Source organism: Equus quagga, chromosome 12, assembly GCF_021613505.1.
Source record: "Equus quagga isolate Etosha38 chromosome 12, UCLA_HA_Equagga_1.0, whole genome shotgun sequence".
In the NCBI taxonomy this organism is placed as follows: domain Eukaryota; kingdom Metazoa; phylum Chordata; class Mammalia; order Perissodactyla; family Equidae; genus Equus; species Equus quagga.
The window spans coordinates 8,818,035-8,842,623 of record NC_060278.1 but is presented as its reverse complement, the minus strand read 5'-3'; the positions used below and the strand labels follow the sequence as shown (position 1 = coordinate 8,842,623).

The window sequence follows — 24,589 nt, the reverse complement described above, 5'->3', positions numbered from 1 at the left end:
GAAATGGCAGGGGGAGAGGGCGACTACCTTTACTGACTTTTCTCTTTGTCCTTTAGTAAGCTTTTCAGCTGTCCATGAAATGCTCCCTACTAGATTACTGTGCTGGGACTTCTTCACCTGGGCTCCATGGGAGTTATGCGGTCTGTGAGCCCCTTAGAATTGTAGGCACAATTTTTTGTGTATTTGCACATATCTGGGGAACGGTATCTATAGCTTATAATGTCTTCTCAAAGGGTAATGTGGCGCCCCACCCAAAGCTTAAGACCCAATGTTTATTTGTGCTCTCTGTATCCAGATAACCACAGTGCCTGGGCAGGTAAAGTAGGAATGCACACCACAGATGACTGAGATTTGAAAGGCCCAGGAAACAGAGCTGTGGTGGATTCTGAGATGTGCTGCCCGCCCGGATCCCCCTTCAACCAAGGACCCTGCCCCGCCTGCTGAACCACGTATTGTTGCCTCAGCCCCTTTGAGGCAAAGAATCCTCTCACCTGAGGCCTTGCTCTTTGAGGCAGCCCATATCCAGGGACTGATAGGTGAAGGGCCATTCTAGCTCTAGGGCGCACTATGGGGTAGCCACAGCTGTGGATGAGCCTGCTTCCAGAAACTTCTCCATTTGCCCAGTCCGGTTTCCTCCACTCCCTCCCTCAGGTGTTGATCCCAAGGGCACTCCTCAGTAGACATCTTGTACTTTAAACTTCTGAGTCTGCTTCCCAGAGAACCCAGCCTGCAACAGAGGTTGCAGCAGAGCAAAACCCAAACTGACTGTAGGTCAGGACTGACTCTGTCAAAGAATCCAGACCAAAAACAACTTTTATAATAAATAGATTTCTATAAAATTGCTCTACTCATAGCATACAGCACAGCTGTAGTGTCTAATCTTTCTTAAACAAGTCAAGCCTATCCCGCTCAGTAACCTCATAGGAGGGACCTGCACTTTTTGATCTTGGCACCATCCATTCCTGTGTGGAAATCTTCCAGCACTGGAAAGTGGATGTCATTGCCATTGATGGGGATGACAGGACTACTCAAGGTGTATTTGGCCCAGGTCTGTTGAACTTGATTGTGCAAACAGTCCAGTGGCATTGAATCCCTCTAGGCCAGTTTACAAAGCCAAACTGATCAGATGGTACAAATTATAAGATGCAGTTTTCACATTAGTTACTAGGTCAAGGGTCCAAGTGTGATAAAAATCTGAGGAGGTGCCTTTTATGATTCTCAGAAAGGCAAAGGAAGTTACAAAAGCCTACCCTGGGAAACCTGTAACAAAACTGTCATTACAGCACCAGCTCACTTGAATGATTCCTAGAAGCAGGCCACTAATCATTGTGGAACCATTCCTGGTTTCTGTGTGTTCCAAATCATTGAGCCAGCTACTGTGGCAGCTCTTTATGGGATGGGCAGGAAGGCTGGTGCCAAAAGAAATGTTTTGTTTTTATCCTAGGAGAAGGCACTTTTAATGTATCCATACTCATTATTAAAGTGGATCTTGAAGTAAAGACTCTAATGAGGGCTACCTGGTAAGGTGGAGGAGATTTTGATAACCAGATGGTTGTCCATTTCATTGGTGAGGTCAAGGCCAAGGAGGACATCCGTGAGAACAAGAGGGCTGTAGGGCTTTTGAATGAGCTGTGAGCACCATCTTCCACCCCCCACCATGCCAGGATGAGGCTGGTTTCATCACTGAGGGAATCGACTTCCACACTTTCATTAAACTGTGCCCAATTTGAAAAAATCAAATGCTGCATTATTTTGCAGCACCCTCGATCCTGCAGAGAAAGCCCTGTACCAAGCCAGCCTAGATAAGTTGCAGGTCTAAGATGTCATCACGGTGGGTCGCTCTCCACATTTTCAAAGATTCTGAAACTTCCGCAGTGCTTCTTCAGCGACAAGTAAATAAACAGTAGCACGAACCCTGCGTCATTTATGATGCAACTTTGCAGGCTTCAATTTTATCTGGAGATAAATCTGAAATACTTAGGAGCAGCCGCTCTTGGATGTCGATTCTTTTTCTTCTTCTTCTCCCCGAAGTCCCCCAGAATATAGCTGTATACTCCAGTTGTGAGTGCCTCTGGTTGTGCTATGTGGGACGCCGCCCCAGCATGGCCTGATGAGTGGTGCCATGTTCGCACCTGGGATCCGAACTGGCAAAACCCCAGGCCACCAAGGTAGAGCGCCTGAACTTAACCACTCGGCCACGGGGCCAGCCCCATGGATGTCGCTTCTTTTTTCTTGATATTAAAATTGCTAATGAATTCAGGACTGTAATGATCAAGTTTGAAACCGCCATTCCCACCAAAGAGAGGCAGACGTCACTCTGAGCCTGGTGTGCTCCTTTGGGTTTATGAAGGCAAATGGCCAGTGGCTGAGGATGATGACTTGCTTAGCAAGTTTGAGTTGACAGGCATCCCCCCTGCACTCTGCCATTCCTTCGATGGAAGGCACCTTTGATGTTTGTGCTAGTAGCATCCTCGGTGTGCCAGTAAGGAATACAAGAAAAGGGAACAGAATTGCACTGGCCAGAGAAAAAGCCCAGGAAACGGAAATATGAGGCCAAAGATCAGTGGCAGAGAGCAAGAGCCGTTCAGGAGCTCCTTCAGTCCCACGCGTTCAGCCTGAATGCTGCTGTGGAAGGTGACACTTCAAGGTAGTTTCAGTAATGAGGACAAACTTGATTTTAGACAAATGCCATAAAATCAAGTAACTTCAAGAATCAGATCACTGAGAAGGATACATTCGAGCATCAACAGAAGAGGCTAGTGGAGTGAGAAACTGGGTTAGGCTGAAAAATGGCCCCATAAAAGTTACCCACGGCCCAATCCTTGCAACCTGTATTGTGTTATACAGCAAAAAAGGGTCTTTGCAGACGTGATTAAGTTAAGATTGTTGAAATAGGGGGATCATCCTGGATTGTCTGATGGGCCCTCGATGCAATCACAGGCATCCCTGGAAGAGGGAGGCAGAGGGCGATGTGGAGATGGAGCAGGGCTGCCTCAATGACTGGGGTGATGTGGCCACAAGCCAAGGCCTGCCGACAGCCACAGAAGCTGGAGGGGTGAGGAAAGGGTTCTCCCCTAGAGCCTGTAGGGGGAGCATGGCCCTGCCGACACCTTGAGTTCAGCTCAGTGAAATTGTTTGGACTTCTGGCCTCCAGAATGTGAGAGAATTTCTGTTGATTTAAACCATCAGGTTTGGTAATTTGTCAGAGTGGCCACAGGAAACTAATACAAACCCCATCATGGCATTGTATCGCATCAGTGCAGAGAGCGAGCCTGGATGGGCTTCTTCCTTCCTCTGGAGGCGCCTCTTCTGGATCCCCCTGCTCTGACCGAGCAGACCAGAGGGGAAAGCAGAACACACTCCACGGTCTCAATAGTTGAAGGACCCAAACTTGCACGTCGATTCAGTGGCAGATAAAGATAAAATCTTCCTTGAGTCAGTATGGATAGATTGCTCATCAGACCGAGAACTTGAATGTGGTACTGTGCTCAGGTAGCAACTAGGAAATGCAATTCGCATCCTGAAGAATTTTATAGAGAGAGACGGAGACTTCATTTGCAAGTTAAGTAGTGAGCTGCTTGGGTACCAAACTGATGCAGCATCCATTCATGTCCCAGAAAACTCAATGATGCAGTGTGAAAGAGGAGAGGAAGGGCCCCCTCCCATGAATGTGCGCTTCAGAGCGGCTGAGCGTTTCTGTCATTAGCACAAGACCTTTGAACTGACCCCCCAAGTGTCAGGTCACCTTTAGGATAGGAGAGTGGCCTCTCGTTCCATTTGCCCATTGTTTAGAGGCCGTGCCACCATGGACCAGCAAGGGTCGAGCTGGTACGAAAACCCTTCTTCGGAAAAGCTTCCATGTGCGGCCTCAGTCAAGTGGATACCCGCCACTTGATAGAGCAGTGTCTCCCAAACTTTGTGCATCAGAATCACCCAGCAGGCTCTTTAAAAATGCAGATTCCTGAGCCCCATCCTGAGAGATTCTGATTCACTGAGGCCTCACAGTCTGCATTTTCAAGAGTATTGATTCTGACATGGTGAATGAGGGACATAGATTTAAGAAACGCTAAGCTTTTCAAAGTTCGAACAAGCAAAGTGAAGCATTTATTTTTAGTGTTGTCTGAAGAAACAAACAGAAGGACATTCTGAAATAGAACTAGAGCCTTCTGTATCCCACACGAGAACTCTGTTCTTTATACAACCTGTAGATTTGAGAGTAGAAGCTTCTCTTTGTTAAAGTGAAGCCACATTTACTATTTAATTTTATTTGCTTCCCTCATTTGTTCCAAACCAAAGTAATCTAATTGACAAGGTTTGATTTTTGTTTTCGAGACGGTTTTCCCACACTGAGGGTTTACTTGTACAGTCAGGCGTCGCTTAACGACGGGGATACGTTCTGAGAAATGCATCGTTAGGCGATTTTGTCTTTGTGGGAACGTCATAGAGCGCGCTCACTCAAACCTAGATGGTAGAGCCTGCCTCGGCTGTACGGTACTAATCTTATAGGACCAGCGTCATATATGCTGTCTGTCTTTGACAGAAAAACATTGTTACGCAGCACATGACTGTAATTTGTTTAAGCCTTTAAACAATGAATTAGCATGAATAGGGGAAAAAGTATTTTATTTAAATCACATGTAAGCTGCATGAAAGGTATGTGGGGGGATCATTATGTTGCTCCATCTATTTTTGTCTATACTTGAAATCTTCATTACAAACATTTCAAAATCCAATGAAAGGGCAAAACCCCTCAAATGTCCTGAGGAGCTGGCTGACTCATCTCGCATCCTCCTGCAGGTGGGAAGTACAGAGGTAGCCAGCTTTCAAGGCCAAGGGCCTCTTCTCACGCTGTCTTGCTTGTCTAGCTTTTCTTAGCACCTCTCCCAGAAACTGGGAAGTATGGCAGCTATTTCACAGCAGGAAGTGGAGATGGTACCCAGCTTTTTGAAGGCGTGACTTAAGTTTTTGGCACTTGGGCGATTTCATGTTAAAGATAGCGTGAGATTTTTCTGTCACCTCTAAGTTCTAGTTCCAACCCATTATGCCATGCTATGGATAAGCAGTGGCAGTATTTTCTAGATATAAGCTACACACAGTAGAGCCCAATTGTATAGGAAAAAGTACATCAGATAAAATTATAAAGCATCCAGAATTAGATGCTTATCCTACGTAGGAGCTCTGTCACAAAGCCAAATAACGTTCTAAGAAAGAATCCCGATTTCATCAGTCGATAATTTAGCTATGCCAAACGGCATTTTCATATAGATAGAGAAGCTATGAAATTTCAAAATATTTTAAGAAACCTTTGTCTTTGGTTTAATATCTTCAAATTACACAAAACTCCAGTCTCTCAGTGAGTGCTGCCATTTTACTGCAACTTCCCAGCAGGAACCCCTGTCTGCTGACATAGTTGGTGATAATGGAAGTGGTGCCCAAGTTATGAATGCATGAGACAGGCTAGAGGCCTATCAGTTGTTTTAAGGTAAGTTCTGTTACTAACCAGTAGGAAGTATGTACTTTATTAGACCGAAATTCTGTTGAGAAGATATTCTAAAAAGGCTTTATATTAAAAAAACAACTGTAAAGTCTACATCTTTTCCTGTGCATTCAACTCAAATAAGATAGGGTCCAATAAATTTACCTGAAAAGTAGTTAAGGTCCAAGCTTCCTGCTGTCGAGTCTGTGAGCATCTCTCTGAGGGATTCAGAGCAAGCTCTTAGAAGCCATCTGGGCCTGCATTTTCTCATTTGCTAAAGTGGTTGTATGGGACCATTTGTCCCTACCCTCCATTGCATTATGTCTTCCCCTTAGGAAGAATGTGTTGTGATTGGGAACTATTTAGAACTCTTATAACTTTGACATATTAATAAATAATGAGCAGCACTTTACAGTTGATTTCCGGGCTAAAAGCAGTTGGAAGGTTCTGAGGTATAGTTCACAAATCTTAGCTAAGAGTTGCCGGCAAAGCACCATATTTTACAATTACATTTAAAGCAAGATCGGAAGATGTTCTTCATGCTGATTTAGCATTTGTAGTTAAATTCCAGCATCTTTCATGTAGTTTAACTTCATTTTTCATTGCTTTCTGCTAGATCAGAGGAATTAGAATGAGCACTATTTTTTGCAGATGTTCAGATTAGATTTTTAAAGAAAAAGTCATATTTCAGTGTCCCTCACTTTTCTCCCCTCTAAGAGATAACATGATGATATTTGAAAAGTAAGCTCTTGGAATAAGTGAAACATTTGGTTAGCATGTGTCTAAGTCAGGATATGTTTTATGTTCGGAAAATTCAGTTGGTTATTTCCCCAGTTTGATTTTCTTGGAATTCGCTTTTTAAAAATTCCTCTAGGCAATGAGGATGATAATCATGATGATTAAAAAGAAACTGGGGGACATTCTCACTTAACTATAAAACTCACATCCATGTATCTTCTTGAGAGTGCTTAGCCTATATTTTATGTTAAGTCTGGGATATAAAAGTTTAAATTTCTAATGCAAAGGTTAAATATGAATTGGAAGAAAGTTTTTACAAAAATTCTGCCTTGGTCATTGAGGTCTTCTTACTGAACGTTTAAGACGGTATTAAAAGCTTTGACCATCATGATCATCGGTTCTTCAATAGAATTTTTTAGAATGCTTCTCACCTCTCTTCCCCATCCATCCCTGAAATTTAATTGTGACCTAATTGTAAACTTGGTCCCCTGACCCTGACCGCTATTCTAGGACATAAAGATGATCCTTCAGCCTGATGGCCAGACTACTGAGATGTTAATCCCGTTTTTGTGCTTAATCGTACAAATTCTACTTCTTAATGTGGTGTCCATAAAACCTCATCGTGGCAGGGTGTCTCACGCGTTTTTAAAATGTTCTCCAAGTGATAGAAGTGGCTTTGTAGGGAAGCCCAGTTTTTACACAGTTTCTCTTAGAGAAATAAAATTCTTTGTCCTAGATCCGATGTCCAGTTTTCACAAGATGATTGCTGAGAAGGTTCTAGGCGGCGTCTGTGTTAAAAAGCCTTGCTTTCTGTTAACTAGAGATGTGCAAGCCAGCCAGCGCTCCATAGCCTTAATTGCAGAAATGATCCACACTGCTAGTCTGGTTCACGACGACGTTATTGACGATGCACGTTCTCGGAGAGGAAAACACACAGTTAATAAGATCTGGGGTGAAAAGAAGGTACGGTGTTTTGCTTTTTGAATCTTGCTTACCCAATCCCACACTCTGTGGATTGCATTTACTGTTCACCTTTCTCGCCTTAAAAAGTTAAATAGCCTCCTTCAAATGTGGTCTTCCAACTTTCAGAATAGGATTCATGTCTTGTCTGTGTTCAGGTATTTGATAATCGATAATGCCATAGAAATGTAAACAGAATTTCTGGTTATTCACAGTTACATATAGAATTCCTTTTGGTTATAAGAAAAGGGATTTTGTAGTTATCCAAAACCATTTATTTCATGAGGGATCATACATTTTACTTTTGGGCTCAGATTACTCAGAATTCGTTCAATTTCTTAACCATTTATTGAGTGCCATGTGCTAGAGTGTCAAAGCAAATAAATAAATAAAACAAAAAGATATCTATGTTATGGTTTTTATATATGTTAAATGTAGCTTTTTATATATATATCCCCTGATATCAGTATATCAGGGGATTACTGTTCTGCCATGAAAATTTTACCTTTTTAAATAGAGTCTCTCTAATTGGGTTTGGCTCATCTATCTGTATTTTAAAAGCATATTTCCATGGTATTTTATTAGCATTTCTCAAAGGGAGTGTGCGAAATCGGGAATTTTCTTTGAGGATGCTTAAACCATGGGTTGTGGGATGGGAATGCGGTTGAAGAGAGAAAAGCGAAGAGGTGCAGAGCTCTCAGGAGCGGCTTCTCCACACACGCGCCCCCGTTGGCCGCCCTGCCTGCGTGAAGCACAAACAGAACAATAGTGCAGATGAGGTTCCCCTCTTCGCCTTCCCCTCCCTTGCACGGTATTCACAGTACCTGGTTACCCCTGTTTTTTAATTGCCCTTATTAAAAGGAGAAATAGATGTTAACTGTCGTCTTCACATGCTGGTTTTCCTTATGACTTTGTTGTGTCATCAAGTCCTGCGATTTTGTTTGTAAGCCTTTTATTTCGAATTTTGGATTAAAAGGTTCTGTGTCCTATTGACAGAATCCCGTACATCAGAACATTGGTAAAAAGAGAGTGGAGCTTTGTTTCGGAGAGGTCATGGGTAACATTATGATGTGTTCCTGTGGTGGGCTGTGCCCATTTTCAGAGCCCATCCTCAAGCCTTCCTTGGCAGGGGAGGAGGATTCGAAGAATAAATTAAGGTCTTTTCCTGGGCTCCCGTGACCTCGTGACTGCCTCTGCTGTGGGATCTCCCTGATGCGGGGAAGAATGTGTTCACCACTGTCACCTGTGTGAGCTGTGAGGCTGGCCTGCCCCGCACACGTCCACATGCCGCTCCCCTCCCCTCTCCTGCCTCTGAACCCAGACTCTTGTGTCACGGATCAAAACTCCATTCACACAGCGCCTCCTCCCTGAGCCCTCGTGACCCTGCCTGAGTTCCCAGCCCTCCCTCCCTGTCACCCCTCACCCCAGCCGTCCCCAGTTTGGATGCTTCAGTTCCATATGCCGCAATCTTGTGGCCTCTAGGAACCTTGGGGCCAGGAAAGGAAAGAGGTGAAGGCCTAGAGATCCCTAGACCTGACCTGCTAATGTCGCAGGGGCCAATGGGCAGACATCTGTGTGCATGTCAGTCACCATATGTAAGGGACTTGATAAATGTATATTTCTATTTCTATCGAGATAGCTTATGCTATAAAATGATGATTAATTGGTAAACATACTGAACATCACTAATTTTGAATACTAGAGAACTGACAGGCACAATAAAAACTTAAAATGTGGTTATGTTGAAATTCTATGAATTAAAATTGCTATGAACTCTAGCATTTATAACTAATTACTCTATAACAATGCTTATGCATATCTTGAAATATGTAGATTAGTATATTCGATTACAGCATATAATTCAGTTATGTATATTTATAATTAGTTGCAACTACAGTATGGACATTGACTCACAATCTAAAGAAGATTGGAAAAATATTGATTATCTAATGTTCAGTGAAAAAAATATTTTTTTCTGGGAAGGAAGAAGGGGCAGTCTAATCTAGTGCAAAGGGCAGTGAACTTGGAGCCAAGATCCCTTGGTTTAGTGTTCACTGAGAAAAGCATGCATTGTGCCATGTGCTGGGGTGGGCTAAGTACTGGCCGAGCTAATGGGCAGTCCGTGCCCTCAAGGAGGCTGGTAAACAGGAAATCACTGATTGGGATGGAAAGTGCAAGGACAGCAGGCTGCAAGGCATGTTATGCTCACACAGCAGAGAGGGATCTGAGTGGACTTCCTGGAGGTGCCAGCTGAGCTATTTATGCAAGTGAGTCTGCTAAATGAAGGGGAAGGAGTTTTTGAGCAGAAGAAACAGTAAGTGAAAAGACCACACACAAGTGAAAAGAAAACCACAGCAACGTAGTTTGAGGAAAGAGTGAGTGGTCCAGCGTAACTAAACTGAAGGCGGCCGTGTTTTGGTGGGGCCTGCAGATGAAGCGAGAGAGTGAGGTACTTTTCATCTCAAGACATTCATTTCTTCAGCTCTGAACTGGAGAGAGACTGCATAATTGCTGAGAGCCAGTCCAGTGCAAACGATGTCCCAAGTCTGTAACTAATTATTATATAATCCCGCTGAGGCAGGGAAAAAGCTTACATCCAAGATGACCCCTCCCTCCCATTCTGTATTTATCTTCTAAGACGACAACCTCATTGTTGGCTCCATTGCTCTGATAGTTTTCTCTGAGAGTTTTTTTTTTTTCTCCTTTTCTAGGCTGTTCTTGCTGGAGATTTAATTCTTTCTGCAGCATCTATAGCTCTGGCACGAATTGGAAATACAACTGTTATATCTATTTTAACCCAGGTTATTGAAGATTTGGTGCGTGGTAGGTTAATTCTGCATTTTCTTCTTTTTTATTCAGTCTTAGTACTTAGCAGTATAAAACTGTATCTCCAATGACCCCTTTCCTTCTTTCTAGGTGAGTTTCTTCAGCTAGGGTCGAAAGAAAATGAGAATGAAAGATTTGCACACTACTTGGAGAAGACCTTCAAGAAGACTGCCAGTCTGATAGCCAACAGCTGTAAAGCAGTATGTACGTTCTGTCTTCCTTGAAGTTAAAAAAAAAAAGCCTTATACCTTCTTCTTGGGAGCTAATTCTAGAAAAATTTCACTGGAGAATCTTAAAATAGTCACCAAAATCCCAAGAGGTCATTGAGAAAAGAAGTACATCCCTAAACAAAGAGAGAACTTCTGCTGTGGTTTCCATTTTTGCCGTCGTCTTTTGCTAACGCAGGCATTAACTTTTATTTTTCCTCCCAAGAGTGAAGCTTTATAATGTATTCCCCAATCTCATTTCCAAACTGTGTAAAATTTTGAACAATTTATCATAAATGATTTCTCTCATGATTGTTGTCCCACACACTATTTCTGACGTCTTACATTTTAAAAGTTGTGAAGCGCTGTGTTCTTAAATATAATATTTACCCAGGAGAAAGCATCTATTAGACTGTACTAGTCTAGTGTTCTTTGTCCTTTTTTATGAGTGGGAGATCCTCCCAATATTTTCACAGGAAATATAAACAAGCCAATTTTCTTCAGGGTATAAATCGAGTGTAAACCATAACTTGTTTTTCCCTTGCTTTCTCCCTGGCCTTCTCTGCACTCCCCACATAGTTTTCTTTTTTAAATTTTATTTATTTATTTATTTATTTTTGCAGGGAAAGATTCGCCCTGAGCTAACATCTGTTCCCAATCTTCCTTTTTTATTTTTCCTTCCCGAAGCCCCAGCGCATGGTTGCATATCCTAATTGTAAGTCCTTCTATTTCTTCTATGTGAGCCACCACCACAGCATGGCTACTGACAGGTGGTGAGGTTCTGTGACCGGGAAACCAACCTGGGCCGCTGAAGCCATGAGAGCACCAAGCTTTAACCACTAAGCCATCAGGGCTGGCTCTAGTTTTCTTTCTTTAAAAGTCAGTATTATCATCCATAATCTGTAGACTAAAATAGGGTATTCAGCGCTAGCCCAAGAATGAGAGACAGTTCCCTCCGTAGACTTGTTCATCTGACCGTGTCCCGGCCTAACAGAGGTAACAGAGATGACACCCGGGCATAAAGTCTTGTAGCAACAAGCAAGGAAGCTCTCTCTGGGGCACGTGTCGGTTGCTGTCATGATACGCTCTTAAGAGCATTACAGTTACAGAGAGCTTTTTCTCAGGTGAAGAAGTCCCTTGCCAGTAGTGTGTCTGTTTTGAAGAGTGTCAAGAAATGTATAATTGTGAGCCAGAAGGGAACCAGGACAACATTTTCTTCCTAAAATGACCTAACTGAAACCCTAAGGAATGTGAATTATGTAGAATATGCTGGCCACGATCTCAGCCATTTTTGTGTTTATTGAAAGGATTATTATTTTTTTATTTCCAAGAAATTGCTAGTTTGCTTTTTTAAAAAAGAGAGATGGCTAAAAATATGATAGACACTAGAATGCTAATTAAAAGAATGACCTACCTAAAATGGGTGTCGTAAAGCTGTGACATTAATCCTTCATTGGTCATCAGATCCTTGATGGCCAGAATCTCCATGGAGTTCGAGATCCATCCTTATAAGGCACACTGGTGTGTTAAGCGAAGCTCGCTGATGATTTCACAAGCTTGAGATTGCACTTCGAAGCACTAGCAGGTAGTGGGGCTGTTCGAAGTTGAACGACAGGGAGTCATTGTCCACACAAAGCGGACCCCCCACAGACAGGCAGCAGCGCCATGTTGGAGCCAGAACAGGAGCTGATGTACTTACTGATCAGATCCTACGAAGGGGCCAAGGAGACGGACCTGAGTAATCAAGGAAAGGCTTAGTGCAGTCCCTGTCCTGTGCTTAAGATGCCAAAGATATTATAGCACGTCTATTTGTTTATAAAGAGCACCTCGGTCCTCACAGATTAGCAAGTTAGCAATGGACATGTATGTTAACATGGCATGGCCCTTATTAAAAATGAAATACTTTATGCTGTCCACTAGGAGGCATGCTGGCATCATCCCGGAACTAGCCACTTTTCATGTGATTTATTCCTAAACTCCAGAGCTGTTAGAATAATAAAACAAAATCATGAGCTCTCTGAATAAAAGTTTCTATATTTAGGTGCCTATGGGTAGAAATATTCCAGAGGTGTTATATATTCAAAATTGCTATTTTTGTGTAGTCTTGGTGTCTAAAATGCAAAGACATGTGGGCTCCAAAAGAATGCATGCAAAGCAAGTTAGAGATGCCAAAAAGAGAGGATAAGGGGGAATTTAAACTTCAGAATTATTACAGAAGAACTAGTGGAATTCTATGGTGTTACAGGAATTTGAAGGAAATGTAGCAGCTTTTAATTCGTTCTAATGGTGTCTAAGGACACCATTTCTTCCCCCTCCCCCTTTTAAATGACTCTTTGTATTTTTAGTGGAAATAATATTAAAATCTAAGGACTGTCTAGGATTGTTTTGTGACACTGATATTAAAATAGAAGTAAGCTTCAAAGATAATTGGCTATTTATTTATACATAGTCATGCAGAGTACATTCTGTAGCTTACCAATGATGGCTGTCACTTGTTCCCCGGAAAATCTGATGGGAATGAGACCTGAGAGGCCCGGGGGCCCATCTAGTGTCAGTCAGTCAGACAGTGGCTGTGCTGGCCTTTGAAACCAGAACTGGGTATGGTAATCTTGCGTTCATTTGTTTTTCTCTAAATGTCTGTTCTCTCTAGTGCTGCATGTGGCCTGGAATCAATGGGCTGTCTTCCTATTTACTTTATTTTCAAAGCTACAGAGTGCGTCATGGAACTCTGTTTTGTGGGTCATATTTGCAGAACACTCTTATTTTGGGGTTGTGATATTGTTATCTAAGCTACTGATAGACCTTATGCAAATTTTGTCAGTTGTCATAATATTGTTAATAATAAAAGGGAAAAAAATTTTTCTGGTCCAGGATCTCATGTTGTCATGAATCTTTTCATCTGGGTCCTCAGTCTTTCTTTGTTCTTATATTACCTTGATATTTTGAAGAGTACAGGCCAGTTATGTTGTTGAGCCTCTCGAGTTGGGTTTGTCTGATATTTCTTGAGATTAGACACAGGTTATGAATTTTGGGCAGGAATACAACAGGAGCGATGCTGTCTTGTCAGTTCATCACATCAGGGGGTGCCTGGTGTCCCTTTATCCTATTACTGATGAGATTCACTTTGATCCCGTGATTAGGGTGGTGTCTGCCAGGTTTCTTCACTTTATTTAAAGTTCCTATTTTTCCCTATTTGGGGGAGGCATTTTGAAATCACATCAGTAATTCTGTTTCTTATCAAATTCTCCCTCTCTGGGTTTAGCATCTGTTTATGATAACTTTACTGAGGCGGTAGTCACCCTGATTTTTTGCCACGTGACAGTTTTCTTAATCCATCATTCCTTCTACGTCTCGCTTCTACAATAGAGTTGGTATTCTCTTTTAAGGAAGACCTTATCTATATGGACTCTTGGATTGCTGTTTTACTCTATGGATTATAACCCTTTATTGTTATGTATTTTAATGCTCAGTTGTCCTGTATTTGGCCAGTGAGGAAGGCCCTTTAACCTGGCTCTTGTGCCTTTGTAACGTATCCCTGTCATTCTGTCACACTTCCTTAATTTCTGGCAGGAGATGTTCCAGGCTCATGTTGTCCTTCCCTGCGCTGAGAACCATCATTTCTCCAAGGAGCCCTGGTTCTTTCTGCTGGAGAATGGTATTTAGAAACCAAGATCTGGGCACCAGGTATCATTGCTTCCAGGCCCTTCCAATGGACAGAGATAGGGAATTTATGTGTGTGGGTTATGTATATTTCTATGTCTTTCTGTATCCATTTTTGTTTATTTAAAACCCTAAGTTAGCATACTGATAGCTCATACCACAGGATTCATGATTTATTCTAGCATTTGGGCTTCCCACATTTGTAACTCCCTTCCCCAACAGTAAGAAACTTGGCTCCCATTCTCCACCGTATGTTTGCCCAATCCTCGAATATACCATAGGGGTTTAAAAATGGGTACCCCCCATCTCTGTGAAAAACCTAGCAGTTCAGGGTTGGTTTGCAGTTCCTTTTACCTTTAGCCTGAGGATCATATAGTTAAAGTTCTGTGTTCAGCAGTTACCTTTCTCCCCAGCTCAGTGTGGTCATGTTATTATTTGAAATATAGTTAGGTTCTCTTTTATTCCATTTTAGGGGTTCCGTTCTTACTAATTTGTGTTTTAGCTTTGAGGTTATTGTTTTGAGTGGATGACACATTACAAACTGTACAAAAAGGTAACTGCCTCTCATGCCTTCAGCCGGTTCCCAGTCCCTGGCCTCCTCACCCACCCCCTAACTAACTGTCTCGTTAGTTTCTCGTTCCTCCTTCCTGTTTCTTTTCACACAAATGAGCAGACGTGTGTATGCTATTTCCCCTCCTGTCTTACAACAAGAAGTAGTATATTGTAGTAGTATATTTCTGGCTGAAGTTAAACATCTCTTCAGATGCTTAAGGACCTTTTATATCTTGAGTTTTTGTGAATTGTCTGTTCGTGTCTTTTGGCCATTTTTCTAGGGGGTGTTTTGTCTTTTTTCTGCTCAGTTTTAAGAGCTCTTTGTAGATTAAGAATGTTCACTGTTTATGTGTGATAGTGTGTCGTATATGTTTTCTCCCAATATTTTCAGTTGGTTTTTGACAACAACCTGTTTTGATATTTTTTATGTAATGGTGGAGCTCCAGTAATCTCCACTGTTTTTGATAAAGACGACCATGATGCATATATGTGTTCATCAGAATCTCTCTCCACAGTGGTGCAAACATGCACTTCAGACATAGAGATGCTTGATAAATATCAAGTCCTCTGCCCCTACCGATGCCAACAGCATTTCCTAATCTTTTTGAGACAAGGCTCATGAGAACCTCATGAGAGGTGTGGACCTTCTCCTGAAAGATGCAGATGGCCTGGCTGTGGACCTGCTTCAAACAGAACAGTTAGCTGAGCTCCACTTTTACTTAATCATTTCTTTGCACTCCACCCACTTCCAGAAAGATATGAGGCGTCTCTGCTCTGAGGCTAAGAACAAGCAGTGTTCATTTCATGTCAGCATACCTCCTTTTGGGTCTTTGCGTTGCATTGCTTCTGATTTTCCTGGTTGTGATAACAGATCCAGACAGCCTGTGCCTGGGCTGGGGGAGCAGGATTCTCTGCGGGGAGTGAGCAATGGTCTTTACACTGTACTAGTTGAAGTCTGAGCAGAAATGTCCCTTCACAGCCTGCAAGGCAGAAGCCGCCCACTAAAAAGTAGCTCATCTCTGTGTTAGCACATGTGAGCTAGAAGTGGGCAGTGCAGACAGACCTCATGGCTTTATGCTTACTTGGGCACAGTCCTTGACCTCTGAGCTTCCATTTTGCTGCCCGTTAGAAGTGGCATAGCAAAGTGATGAAAAGAATGCTCTCTGGAGCCAGATTGTTGGGGTTCAGATTCTGCTCCCTCCATTTCCTGGCTCTGGATCACCTGGCACCCACTGTGCCTCAGGTCCTCCTCGTCAGTGAGTTATCTGTGAGAGAGCTCGGAATAGTACCTCGCACACCCTGAGAGCTCAGGAATTGTTAGCTCTTAGCATCATCAACCACAAAAGGATATTTATGGGATGCTGTGAGGTTTAACTAAGGTCATGTAAAGTGCTTATCATATGTCCTCCATAAATTTTAATTCATTAAGTTTAGAAATAGAATGTAGTGTTTAAGAATCTTGTACTTTTCAGGAAGCAAGTTTGTATTTCTGTGCTGCTTTGCTGAGGAACGTTGAGGAACGGCAATCACCTCTCCAGGGACTGCTTGATGGGCGACTTCTGCCTAGAAAAGGGGGGTCATTGTGTTGTGAGCTCAGCATATCCCAGGCTGCCCTAATCTTGCCACACTCTCATTCTTTTAGCCAAGTTGATGGATATCTTGCCTTCTTTCCAAGTTTCTAAATCGTCTCCCATGTGGTCTCAAAGCTTCCTTAGTTCAGTTGAAAAGAGGAGGGCTCCCTCCCTGTGGCCCACGGGTCAGTGCCTGCCAGTGGTGAGGTCTCTGCTGTTGAAAGCAGGTATGAGTTTGTTATTCACTCCAGTAAGTGGCCGCTGAACTTTTTATGCTGTGTGCATTTTTGTCGAGGAGGAATGGCCAAACATCACACAGTCGCAGGCTTCATTACGTCGTCAGAAACATTCTCAGGGCTGAGCAAGTTATGGGATCTGGCTGTAATTAGCGGAGGTGCATGGGCACTCCCAGGCTCCTGTCTCTATATCCAGTGGAGGAGGAGGAGGAGGATTATTAACAATAGCAGCAAACAGACTGAGTCATGACCAGAGTTTATGAGTAGCATCACCTGTCTCCCTCACAGCAGCCCTCTAAGGGAAGAGCTGTTGGTCCTGGGGTTTAAAGACGAGGCAACTGAAGCACAGAAAGATTAAGGGACACGCTGAGGTCACGTGGTAATTGTAAGGGGCATAAGTGCACCCTGCAGACGAAGTGCAGAGCCCACGGCACTGTTCCACACTGATGCCCGAGCAAAGTGGGGGCCCCACCAGAGGACCACAGAGCTCAGGGCTGAAGTCAGGGGACAGGGCCCATTACAGAATGGAGATGACATGCTCCATCTGGCTTTCTCCTGGAGACATTTCCTCTCCAGTAGAGCAGAAGGTCTCTCCCTTCCCCCTTTTGGTTTTTACCCAGTCTTTGTTTTCTGAAAATGTGGCAGGGCCTGCTTAGCATGCTCAGCAGAGCAGTGGGAAATGCACGCAAGCAGCCAGTGCCAGCTAGTTTTTTTGGAGTTTTAAAAAAGACTTAGAAGAACTGTTTCTCCCCCACTGAAAGGGGAAAATATAGTTTTTAAACAGTTACATTACTTCTTGTGAAAGAAATATGGAAACAGCACTGGTTAGGATCCTTTGATAGTAAAATAAGTACATCTATGTCAGAAGCACGAGGCTGCAGGCTGTCACAGACACAGCAAGAAGTAACTGCATCTCAGAAATAAGTGGGAGCGCCACGATTATTAAAAGACTACAGATAGGGAAGTATATATATGGCAACATCACGTGTGCGATTAGATCAGATTACATATCTAGCCCTAAAATAGAGCTAAATCAATAGAAAATAAAATAGAGTTGACCATTGGGCTGAGTTTGCTGAGAGCTAGAAGCCAGCATTTCTCGGTTTTTCTTAAGCAGTGGGAAAGATGGTTTATCCTGTGAAAGGGGGAGAAAAGCATAGTTTCCTTAGAATTTAAGAAAACAATCTGAGGCTGAAATCGTTCATTACAAACACAGGTACTTGTAGACGTTTGCTCTCCTTCTGGTATCAGCATTTCCTGATTGTACGTAATCTGGCCTCACTCCTCCTTAAGGGAACAGGCGTATGAATCCTTCCGTGCCGGGGTTGGCTGCCTTGCTTCTGCCCCCAGTGGCTTATCTCAGAATTCTCCTCTGTTGCAGGTCTCGGTCCTGGGATGCCCTGACCCAGTGGTGCATGAGATTGCCTATCAGTACGGAAAAAATGTGGGAATAGCTTTTCAGGTTGGTCCGCTGCTTTGTTAACGTGGCCTGTTGGTACAGTGGGAAGGACGGCGGTGAGGCTGGGCTGGTGATGCCTTGACATTGCTTTTTCCCTTTTGCTAGCTGATAGATGATGTACTGGACTTCACCTCGTGCTCTGACCAGATGGGCAAACCGACATCAGCCGATCTGAAGCTCGGGTTAGCCACCGGCCCTGTCTTATTTGCTTGTCAGCAGGTAGGTTTTCCAAACCCCCTGTGACCCATTGCTGTGTAGTCCCACAGAACCAGTATCTTCCAGGCACAGCTGAGGGGAAGGTTCAGATGAGGAACAGACGGGAAAGCATTCTGACAAGGGACCACAGATCTAGACTGGATCCCAGCTCCATGCCTGAGATGCTAGAGCCAGTCCCTCCACCTGTAGGCTTCGTCTCCTGATCTGTAGAATGGAGAAGATTACCACCTTCCTCCCGGAGTTGTGAGGAGTAACTGAGAGAACATTCATGGAGATAATTTGTAAATTCTCTAGGCATGACAATTTCCTCATATCTGGAGCACTGACTAGGTGAATGGTGTCCGCATCTTGATTATAGGACTGGACTTTGGGTGTGCCTCAGAGCCCCTTAAAAAGGCCCAGGAAGGGCCGCCAAGCATAAGAAATTGTGAGAAATTCTCCAGTTCTAGAAGTTTAATGGGACTGTCTGCTGCTCTCAGAGAGCCTCGGCCATTGCCTCAAAATGTCAAGAAGTCAGTGGAATGCCCTACTAGAACCACACAGTTCCTTCTTTCTCCAGATTAAAGGGCTGTCAGTTAAGGAAGTAAGTAAAGCTGCCTTCTTATTCTCCTTAATATGGATGAAAGCTTAGGAAGCCTCAAAGATGCTGCAGGGACTTGCAAGGCAGACACTTTCAGAGCCTGCCCTGGACCCCGGCCACACTGCGTCTGGCTGTGCCATATGTTATCTGAAATAACTGGGATGTTGGCTGGTACTTGGACGTCTTTTTAATAGATTTTCATGTTAGTATGTGTGATTTAGCAAAGCAAAGATGTTCATCACCATGCCAGGAAATTAAAAATTAGCTCTTTTGTCTAAAATTTTTGTAAACTTTTAGTCTTTCAGAGATTGTGCCTCTATTCTTTCTCAAAATTTACAAAGATAAATCATGTCTTCCATAGAACTCAGTGATTCCATTTTGATATTATAAAAACCAGATGTTGCTTTTTGATCGGTTTCTGATCCCAGAAAGGAGAGGTCATCTTTCCCCACGATTTAGCAGCGCCATCACCAGGGTGACTTCTCAGGGGAGGCTGATGGCCCGGGGGGCTGGGCCAGCTTACTCTGGGCAGCACACGAGTGGACAGCAGTCACCTGCAGACTGAGGGCTGGGACCGGAGAGGCCTGGCCACTTTGTGGAAATTTCTGTCCCCATTCCCAGGCTCCATCCTCTCAAAATTTTGAGGAGAGAAGTGAAAAGTGTGCTCTAAATAGGTCCTTTCTCCTATTGAGACTAACTGCCAGCACAAAACTCAAGAAGAATACTAATACGTGTGCCAGCTTCTGACAATTTATAAAATCCCCTTGTATACATTAAAGCAGGAGTGGGGAACATTTCCTTTTTTGCCATTAACCCACAAAAAGGCAAGAATTCACGAGCCATGTAAATGTAAAAGCATGCCTGAGATTAGAAAGATTAGTCACTGGTTACCATCTGTACAACGACAAACATCCATCCACTCCTCAGCCGTGATTGGTAAATGTGAATGAAGAACAAGATGGACCTAGAGCCCTGGGATTCTGCCAGCTTGGGAAAGACTCCGTTAGCTGCACTCTGAGGTTATCAAGACGACTACAGAACAAGCCTTTCCCTAAGAAGCTTACAGTCTACTAACAACCTCTGGATGCTATACTTTCAGAAATCTTAACAATTATAAATAACTGTATGAGCCCCGTGATACTAAGTTAACAACTGAGTCCTACTTAAACCTTAAGATGATTGACTGAGAACAGATGTCTCTTCTGATCGTGTTTCACTATGAACGTACTGCAAAAGAAACTAATTTGCTTCCCTCTCTACACAAATGAGTGTGAATAATTCTGCCTTGAGATATAGTGGGGCAAAGTCAGGGGAGAAATGGACCACTCTGTTGAAAATCTCTTAAATCAATAAGTAATCTACAAGAGACTTAAAAATGCTGGTTTAAAGAAAAAAGGGGACAAGGAAAAGGAAGAGACAAAAGCTTACAGTGCCGCAAACCACAGTATCATGAGACACACACTCATCCTCAGCAGACAGCGCTTTTCCCCACTGCCCTCTCATCAGGCAGTAGGAAGAGGAGTGAGAGAGGCACACTGCAGCCTTAGAAAGGGGAACACAGAACGAGGCCAAGCAGGAAGTGACTGGACAGGACTTGTTTCTTAAGTAGACTGATTGTTCTGTCTTGTGGCGCACGGGCCCAAAGTCAGTCAAATACGTATTTATAAGTTTTCAAAGAAAACATCAAGTTGAGGCTCTACTATGGGTTACACTGTCAAAAAAGGGATTCTTGGCCAGTAATTTGTCAAAAAGATTTATGGGGCTCAAACTGATTTGGGGTGAAACAAGTTCCAAAAATAACATGAAAACGTGCAGCTATCTCCATGTAGTTTACAAAGGATTCTTTTCTACATTAATCTCACAACTCCTTTTTGAGGTAGGTATTATGTCCATTCTACAAAAAAGAAAGTGATGCTCAAACTTGGGCAAAATTACACATCAGGTAAATGGCACAGCAGGCAAACACTCCAAGTCTAAGACCAATATACATTTTAGTATACAGTGGAATGTTCTTGCCACTGATGATGTGGATAAAAGCTAGCAGTTGAGCTTGTCCGGTCCCCAGTAGGTCTTCCCACAGAGCACACAGTTGGTGTGCCTGGCACTGAAAATGCACTGATAGCTCAAAGCAGAGTCTCGGTGTCAGCTTCCATTACTGTGACTAACCTACCCAGTTAGTGGAGTGGTTGTAAGATGTTTGTAATCTTTTTCCGTAGGTAGGTGAGTTCTGTTTGCAGATTAGATAAATTAGTCTTTGAACTTTTCCATTTGTGAACATTGAGTCTCACTGGACCCAGACAAGCAACCCTGGGACACCACTTTTCCTTTTTAACTCAGCTTGGTTGAGTTGTCTTGAAATTGAAATTCATTGGACCCAGAACTTGACAGAAACTCCCTCTTTGGAATTCACTATTTTTGCCTTCTCTCTGAAGGGGTTTTTTGACAGCATTTGGTACAGGGGATTTAAGAAAAGTTTCAGGATTTCTAGAGAGGTCCCAGTGATGACAGTGTCCTTCCTATATATGCACTTAAGAAAAAGACCTCACATTAAATCTGTGAAGAGTACATAGGCTGGATTTCAAAATTCTTCAGAAACAAAATGGAAGCCTTCGCTCTTTTTTTGGTGAGACTACATTAGTTCTCAAATATCCTTTAAGAGATCTTTTCCTTTCTTCTCCTGCTTCTCTTCGTTGTTTGACAAGTCACCAGACCTAAATGTCAGCCGTCCTTCCAGCTGCCCTCACCCTCGCCAGCCCCTGCACCAGCTGCGCAGGCTTCTGCTGTTGTCACTAGTTAGATCTTAAGAGTTACCCAAGTTTTGTTTGTGGAAGCTCACTCCGATTTATTGATCACCTCTGTCGTTTAGTTTATGGACAGATCGCACAGTTAGAATCTGATTCGTCCACAGGTGGTTTTCCTGATCTTAAAAACCGAGCCTGAGCAAAAAAAATTTTCTCATTTCCCACTAAATCTGCAGGCAGGCAACTGTTCTTCCTGTTATGTTTCTCATTTCTTCTCCACATACACGTTAAGGGGACGGGAGTGCCAAGGGGAAGAGTTTAATATTTGCGTGTTAAAATTGCACACACTATATGTTTCAAAGGAAGGGTGTACTCACACTCGATGCAAATATCTCTTTTAAGCTTTCCCTTCTCAATGCGTTTGTCAAAGGAATCAGAGAAACCCCCCAGTCAGCACATTCTACCATGCTTGATGGTGTTGCAGAAAAAGCTCATATACCATAGACAATAGCATAGACAGGGAACTTTACCAGATGCCCAGGACGTGTCACTTCAGTTCTGAGGACACAGCCTTCCAGATATCCAATTTTGGAATGTCATATTAAGAAACCAAGACAAATGCCTACTTGATTTTTTTTTTACCACTAAAATTGATTTGAGCCTTCCTGATTTGTTTCCTGTAACTTAAATTATTTTACTCTTAAAAGACCAGCAACTAAAGCAAATTACTGGTTTTCATTTAGGAACTAACCAGTTGCTGGCTCCAGCAGCCTCTACATGTTTAGAACTTTGTTCTGACACCTCCTTTGCTCTGAAAGGAACGTTCTTAATTCCTTATCTGCCATCATCTGGGTGAGGTTTTTCTCTGTGTGCCCTATTTTTTCTTCTGGGATTACTAATACCATGACAGTGGTTACAGGACAACAACTTATTTCATCCTTCAGGCTTATTGCCAGGGAAAAACTGGCAACTGCTGGAAGCACTGACGTGTCCCAAACCAAACATGTCATCTCACCTCTTATTTCATGGACCTTCAGCTGTTAGAGCTAATAGATTTCAGATCACGCTGTTCAGCTCCCTCATGACACTGGTGAGATGGCACTAGGACCTGGGAGGTTAAGGAACTCACAAAGCTGTGGCAGCACCACGACTAGAGCTGGGATCTAGAAAATGAAGTGATTTGGTGTCCTGGCTTCTGATTCTGTAGCTACTAAGTATTGTAGAATGTAGATTTATCTTCAATGCCTTTTGTATCTGTTTTTTTTCCTCCTTTTTCCATCAGCTTAACTCTAGTATTCTTTATAATTTACTACAGTAACGTGACCAGTTTCTCTCCCTCTCTTCTAATTCAGTGGTTCTCAACCTTCGCTGCACATTAAAAACACCTGGAGAGTTTGAAAAATCCTGCTCCCTGGGCCAAGCCTATTATATAATCAGAATCTTCGGGAGCAGATCCAGGCAACTGTATTATAAACCCCCCCAAGTGACTCCAGTGTGCAGTCAACGTTGAGTACCGCTGCCCTCATCCACTCTACAAGCTGCTAAGGCAGAGCTCTGCTCATAATATCCTCTGCTCAGAAACCTCAGCAGCTTTAAGAGTCACTCAATTTAGTACCAAAAGAAGAATTTCTAATCCCCACCCTTATCCTATGCCAGTGGTTCTCAAAATGTCAGCAGAGACCAGCAGAATCAGCATCACCGGAGAACGTGTTTGAAATGCACACTCACGCCCCATGCCTACAGAATTAGAAACTCTAGGGGAGAGGCCCAATAGGTCTCTGGTGATTCTGGTGCAGTCTAACGTTTGAAAACCATAAGAGAAGCCACTAAGGAGATTTTAGAGATGTACTTAGTTCCTTCTCTCTTCCTTATTCAGTGTTGGACCAAGGATAGAACAGAACATCAGAATGAACAAGAATCAACAGCTGCCTCTCCTGTGCACCAGCTCAGTCCCTGTGCATGGAAAATGGATGTCTCTCTTAGCCCTGCTTCTTTAATTGCTACAATTTACTGCTCCCCCATGTCATCTAAACATTTTATCACTTTTTTTTTACCTATTATTATTTCCTCTTGTTACAAACTAGTGGTTTGATTCTCCCAAGAGCAATAAATAGATTTTCTTTCTTTATGGTTTAGTTCCCAGAAATGAATGCGATGATAATGAGACGGTTCAGTTTGCCAGGAGATGTGGACAGAGCTCGACAATACGTATTACAGGTAAGGGGTTTTTTTCCCCTCCCCAAAGCCCCAGTACATAGTTGTATATTCTGGTTGTAAGTCCTTCTAGTTCTTCTATGTGAGCCACTGCCACAGCACGGCTACTGACAGGTTGTGTGGTTACACAACCGGGAACCAAACCCGGGCTGCCGAAGGAGAGTGTGCCAAATTTTACCACTAGGCCATTAGGACCGGCTCAAGATTATAAAAAGGAACAAAGCAACAGCAGGTACAATGTGGCAAAGTTCTTTTAACAAATCAAGTAACATAATATTAAATTTTAGATACAAGATGAAGTTTGGCCAATTCTTGATTTGACAAAAACTGAGAAAGAAAAACTTGTATAATTCATTTTTCTTGTAGAATTCTTCCCAAAGATCCCAATTAATTGGTCTTGGACAGGGCTTGGATATTAGTATTTTTTAAAAGCTACCCAGTTGATTCCAATGTGCAGTCAGTGTTGAGGTCCGTTGGTGTGGAACCAGCCTTCCCCATATCCATCAGTAGCATCACTATTCTCCCCGTCACCCAGACTGGCCTCCAGCCTAATCCAAGTCCTCATCCTTGCTGCAGCTAGACTACTCACAATTGGTCTCTCCTAGTCCATCCTATATAACAGCGATAAAGGTGTGACTAAAGAAGTGGTAACCTAAAAAAAATTTAAACCAACAAAGGCAAACGAAGCTGAACTTCAGGGCTATAGCTTATTTCAAATATACTGCCACATATCCTCAGAATTCCTGTTGAAGCCAGATCCTCATGCGTATTTTCAGTTTCTGTGACTTTTGAGAATGAGCTCTTTCTAAGATCCAAATCCAAAGTCATTTGGAGCCAGTAGATCTAGTGAATAAGATGGAGTGAGTAAACAATTTTTAGTAAGTAAATGTGATCTGAAATCTATAGTAAGTCCAATACTTGAAAGAATTCCAAATGATTATCTTTCAGATTTTTTAAATTTCCAAAAAGCAAAACCCCTCCAAAGGATAAGTTTCTCTTTTCATTCTCTATACTGTTAAGCATCATAGTATGCTATGGGTTACCACCTTTTTGGAGGGTAGTTTGGCAAGTACTATGAAAAACTCAGTATAAGAGGGGGCCATAGGTGATAAAAGAAGTCGATATGCCTGGGACAGGTTCTGGCTTCAGAAATA

General features: G+C 42.9%; 1 protein-coding gene across 3 annotated transcripts in view; it reads left to right on the top strand.

Annotated features, from left to right (window-relative positions):
* Positions 1 to 24,589, top strand: part of PDSS1 (decaprenyl diphosphate synthase subunit 1) — a 37,892-nt gene that overhangs the window by 10,696 nt on the left and 2,607 nt on the right. For all 3 annotated transcript variants that reach the window (XM_046678918.1, XM_046678916.1, XM_046678917.1), the window contains exons 5-10: positions 7,036 to 7,177; positions 9,886 to 9,997; positions 10,091 to 10,200; positions 17,607 to 17,687; positions 17,790 to 17,903; positions 23,358 to 23,438. In XM_046678918.1, coding sequence (XP_046534874.1) covers positions 7,036 to 7,177; positions 9,886 to 9,997; positions 10,091 to 10,200; positions 17,607 to 17,687; positions 17,790 to 17,903; positions 23,358 to 23,438 — 640 coding nt within the window. The remainder of the gene's footprint in view (positions 1 to 7,035; positions 7,178 to 9,885; positions 9,998 to 10,090; positions 10,201 to 17,606; positions 17,688 to 17,789; positions 17,904 to 23,357; positions 23,439 to 24,589) is intronic.